At 39.3% G+C, this 5,636-nt stretch overlaps 1 protein-coding gene across 1 annotated transcript in view; it reads left to right on the plus strand.

Annotated features, from left to right (window-relative positions):
• The window catches only part of LOC115415200 (ribosomal protein L7-like 1), an 11,575-nt gene extending 6,349 nt beyond the window's left edge, over nt 1-5,226 (plus strand). The window contains exons 4-6 of the mRNA XM_030128702.1: nt 795-932; nt 1,019-1,128; nt 4,443-5,226. Of these exons, the coding sequence (XP_029984562.1) occupies nt 795-932; nt 1,019-1,128; nt 4,443-4,651 (457 nt within the window). The 3' untranslated portion in view covers nt 4,652-5,226. The remainder of the gene's footprint in view (nt 1-794; nt 933-1,018; nt 1,129-4,442) is intronic.
• Nucleotides 5,227-5,636: the final 410 nt, after the last annotated feature.

Here is a 5,636-nt window from a genome sequence, read left to right on the forward strand (position 1 = left end):
TTTGGAGAGGTGTTTTTCAGGCGTTTTAAGCAAAATCACCCTGAATGGTTAGAGGTCAATGGAGTCCATTCAATGTGCATACACTGTAGTGTTTACAAAAAAGATCCTTCAGAACAATTTCCCCCGTCATATAGAAGTTAATGTCATGTTGTGAAGAGCTCTTCACTTCAGTCACTTCACACATAACATCACTGACATCCATGAAGGAACATTAGTTAAGATCATGTTGTGTTTTCTGTGTGTGTGTGCTGTATAAACCTGAACATGTACACAGGGTTTGTACAGGTGCTTGAAATCCTTGAAAATGTTTGAATTTTAATGTTGTGTTTTCAAGGTCTGAGAAGTGCTTAAATTTTAGTTAAGTGCTTCCAATTCTAACTCTGCGATGTGATTTATTTACTTATTTTTAATATGAACTCTGCCATGGTTAGATGCCAAGCCAAAGCTACTTACACAGAGGCGATACATGTAGAAAAATAAAACTTCATGTCAAAAAAGAACATTCCCAGGTGTTCTCCGGTACATTTTTATCTTAATCTTTGTCTCGGTGCAAGTGTGTCTGAAGAACACCAAGTTTAGATGTTTATACAAAATATACATCATTGTGATAAAAAGTGAAAAAAATAATCCTGAGTATATGTATTACTGTAGATATGTATCTTTTAAGGTGTGTGCTGGAAAATTTTGAAAATGACCTTTAAATGTGCTTGAATTTAACCTTGAAAAATGTGTACAAAGTCTGTATACATTAAGTATAATTGTAGTTAAAACACCTGTGTTTGTGTTTCTCTCAGGATTAAAGGTGTTAGTCAGAAAGTGATGAAGGTGATCCAGATGTTGAGGCTGAGGATGATCTTCAGTGGAGCCTTCGTCAAAATCAGTAAGACGTCTGTAGCGATGATGAAGGTGGTGGAGCCCTACGTGGCCTGGGGGTGAGCATCTACTTATCTGTTCAGCGGAGCACACACTGAATTAGTGTGGCTGCATATTTTTTTAAAAATGTGATTTTTCTCCAAAGATTCCCCAACTTGAAGTCTGTTCGTGAGCTTATTCTGAAAAGAGGACAGGCCAGAGTCGGCCGCAGGAGGATCCCCCTCACCGACAACAGCTTTATCGAGCAGCACATGGGTAAGCACCGCAGTGATCAGAGCAGGGAACGCCGTGGACGTGTTTGCATGAAGACTGACATGTTTGCATGGATTACAGTTATTTATCACTATTTATCATCTTTATATTACTATTATAAAGTACAGTACTAGTACTACTACTAGTATATGGTACTTACCACCTGTGGCGCTGCATAGTAGTGACTCGGGCTGTAGTACTGCGACTGCAACTCACCTTTTCTTATTATGTTGGTTAACAGTTTAAACTGCAAGAGATCCAGGGGTGTAAGAAAGTATCAGTACTGCAATATATTGCAATATTTCACTTCATGATACTGTATTGATATTTTTAAGTATTTATTCAAATGCAGACATGGCCAAGATTCATTTTTGTTTTTCTTTTTTATCATACTCTTTTATTTCTATATTCACATGGGTGTTTTGCTCTGTTGTTTGTATTCTACAAAAGTAGTATTGTGATATTGCAGGTCATACATGTAGTTTTTTTTAAACTGATAACAGTTATTTCAAGCATCCTAAAAGCACTTTTTGCTGTCTGAAAGAGGCAAATGTTAGTTTTTATCTTACCGGCCGACAGGCTGTAAGCTATTGTCGTCATCTGTCATCGTCTGTCGTCCGTTACAAAACTTTCAATCGTCGTCTTCTCCGAAACTACAATTCCAATTGACTTCAAACTTGGTATACAGCTTCTGTATGATAATGTCAGCAAAAGTTAGTGAATTATTTGGATCCAGATCGGATTCTGGATTTGGTGCCACTTTGAATAATTTCCCCATTATAACAGATAGGAAGTGGATGGATGCAATAACTCAGTAAATCTAAATGATCTCCAGTGTAAATTTCTCCAGTCCAGCCCTGATGGGGAGATGACCCAAACATAATGTCCACATGCTGATCAGGATCTTCTTCTGGATCTGGAACTTACGGAAAATTTAACATGGGCTCTTATGAGGAAAACATTTCAATCGTCTTCTTCTCCCAAACTCCAGTTCTGATTGACTTCAAACTTGGTATACAGCTTCTGTATGAGGATGTCAGCACAAGGGATTGAAATTATTTCAATCCGAATCTGATTCTGGATTTGGTGCCACTTTGAAAAATGCTCCCATTATAACAGATAGGAAGTGGATTGATCCAATAAATCAGTACCAATGATATCAAGTTGGAATCTGAATTTTTTTTACAGATCTGATTGGAATATGACCAAAACATGGGCTATTTCTGTAATAGAATAAATACACAGAACTGGGGGAGAATAAATGGCATCTGGATACATTTCCCAAAGCTTTGAATTTGGCCGGTAAGATACAGGACCATTGGTCCAATTTTTTTTTTTGTTTTTGTTTTTTTGGGAATGCACAAAAATAATGTTCTGATGTTTGATGATTCAGGGACTGAACACTGTGCATTCTTTTCACAATGAATAGAATATGAACATTTAAGCAGGATCTTAAACTGTAATGTCTGTAAAACATTATTTATTTATTGTTGTGTGTGGGGTTTTTTTTACTGGTAAAGTCTTATGTTAAAACATTATTTATTCAAATGCTGCTCTATAGGTTTTTCCAGGAAATAATCTTTTAAAAAATATCGCTTGTTAACAGTATCATGATATATTGCGATATATCATATCATGATCCTAGTTTTGTGACTTGTATCGTGTTGCCAGATTCTTGCCAATTCACACCCCTAAAGAGATCACCAGCTATTTCCTGTGTTTGTAACTGAAACCTTGGTGTCAATAACTGGAGGTGTGTGTATCTGTTATTTACCACCAGAAGTTAACTAACATGTAATTAGTTCATGATAAGTGTGTCGACAGACACAAAAAAGATCATTAACATTTTGTATTTTCCTAAAGTCTGGTCAGTTTCTCTCCATGTGTTATTGCACATCTAAGTGGTCTGTACGGGTTCAGTGAACAACTGTGGAGATAAAAGACTTTTCACATGACTGTTCCTCAGATTCAGGTCTATTAAAGGTAAACTCCGGCTACAGCAGGGTTTTCATTTGGCTCAGGTCCTGTCTGAGTTAGAGCAAGTTCCCCAAGTGTGAGGAAGTCTTAGGCTGTTTTCAGACTGGGTATCTGAGTCTGTATCTGAGTACGTTGGACCCCACAGACCACTTAATTTTATCAGTGTGAATGCATATATTTCATGCATGAGTACCATACTCAAGTCCAGCTAAGAAGGTAGTCCTGGGTACGGACTGCGTGGATTATAGTATGGAATGTTGCCATGATCTGTACCTGAGAGCAGAAGTGACCTAATCACCACGAGACCATAGACGGCGCTCCTGTTGTCTCCTGAAAAATCCTCAGATCCATGTGGCACAGGCTCACCTTATCATCCAAACCATTCTGATATCTCAGGGACAGTGAGGGTCGCTCTTCTTCTCTGTGCCTCAAACAGTCTAAGGCTCCGTTCAGACTTCAGCCAAATTTGGCCCAAATCTGTTTTTTTTTTTTTGTCCGTATGTGACCTGTATCCGATTTGTTAAAGACAGTTTGAACAGCACAAATCCGTACTTTCGTATGTGGTCCTAAATCAGATATGTATCTGATATTTTGCAATGCAACTTCAGTCTGAACAGCCAGGTCATATTTATCTGACCTTTCCAGTTACCCCCGTGATTGACACAGCAAACGTAGAGACCCGGAGGTACATTATTTGGGTTTCCACCTAGTTTAATGCATTTACAATTCACATACACACGTAAACATTGCACTATCCACAGGCTGACCTTTGACCCCACCACAGTGTTTTCACAGTCATCAGGCTTGTACTGTTTCAGCCCTGTAACGCCCACTCGTTCTTGGACACGAGCCGCATTATGTATGTGCTTGTGAACACAACATCTGCAGGAAAGTGTGATCGTATCCAGGTACTGCACGGATCCGGTTACCCAGTCTGAAAACGCCCTATGTTTTTCCCGCCACAGAATTGTAATGTTTGTCACATTTCAATGACATAAAGGTCGGATAAATGCAACTTCGCCGTTCAGACGGAAGTCGCATTGCAAATTATCAGATATGTATCGGATTTAGGACCACATATGAAAGTGGTCTGGGACGGATTTGAAGAAATCGGATTAGTGCTGTTCAAAGTGTCTTTAACAGATCAGATACAGGTCACATATGGGCACAAAAATCTGATTTGGGCCACGTTTACCTCAGTCTGAACGGAGCCTTAGTAATGGTTTTGCCTCTGTGCTCTGAGTTTTGAGAAAGGTTCTTTGGTCTTGTCTCCTCATAAACTGTTTCCCTGCTGTCCCTCCCGTGTTCCCACTGTTTCCCTCCCTTCTCCTGTTCCTCAGGTAAACATGGTATCATCTGTTTGGAGGACCTGATCCATGAGATCTACTCTGTCGGTAAAGGCTTCCGGGCTGCCAACAACTTCCTGCAGCCTTTCAAGCTGTCAGTGGCCCGTCACGCTGCCAGGGACAAGGCTGGGCTCCTGAAGGACCTGGGAAAGCCTGGGTTCCGTGGTACAGACATCAACAGCATCATCAGACAACTGAACTGAGGAAACACACCCAGGACACACTCTGTGCAGCAGATTCAACCAGTCTTTACTTTCCGAGGATCAGTTGCCAATGATGACAGAAGGGTTTGTTTTGTCTCTCTGGCTGTCGACGCCTCACCCAGACTCCTATATTAAACATGACCTTTTTCTATATATGGTTTGTTTGGTTATAATTCCAGTATGGTGGGAGGCAAAAAGAACACCTGGAATCAAGATTGTTGCCTTTGCTGTGTTTGACTTCTGTGCTCATGAGTGAAACACATGATGGAAGCAGTGAATACTCTTCACTAATAACCTAACAACATTTAGAATCATCTGTTGAAATGTCAGATATTGTTTGTTTGTTAAAAGGTGTTATATTACTACGTTTATTGTTCCTGTGGTTCTCAGGAACTTATCGTTATGTGTGAAGTGAATTGGTTAATTAAGGCAGATTGTCTTGCAAACCTACAGCAGAATCACACACTGCAATAACAACGGGAATTGTAAATGTTTTGCTTTTGTTTTGTTTTGATTCACTGTTAATATAGTGTATTTCACAATAAAAGGAATCATTCAGAACTTTTGCAACAAGAGCAGCTTCCTGTATGGTGATCAAAATCATAGAAAATGCCGTTGGTTTTGTTGTTTTGTGACGGGGGTTCATACAGGTGCTTGAAATCCTTGAACTTCAGTGCTGTGTTTTCAAGGTCTGAAAAGTGCTTGAATTTTAGTTGGTGCTTGAAAATGCTTGCAGTTATCACTCTATGATGTATTTATTTTTTATATTAACTCTACCAGTTTACGAGGGCCGTTCAATAAGTTCATGGCCTCACCCAGAAATACTGGTTGTTATAATACAGGACGTTACATTCTTTCGTGATGGGATAGTGATGCTTGAACATTGATGGACCAAATGCATTGCTGTAAATGGAGATTATGTTGAAAAATAAAATATAAATTATCAGTCTGTGTTGTTCTGTTCTGGGTGAGGCCATGAACTTAT

The sequence above is a fragment of the Sphaeramia orbicularis genome, chromosome 24 (genome assembly GCF_902148855.1).
Source record: "Sphaeramia orbicularis chromosome 24, fSphaOr1.1, whole genome shotgun sequence".
NCBI lineage: Eukaryota > Metazoa > Chordata > Actinopteri > Kurtiformes > Apogonidae > Sphaeramia > Sphaeramia orbicularis.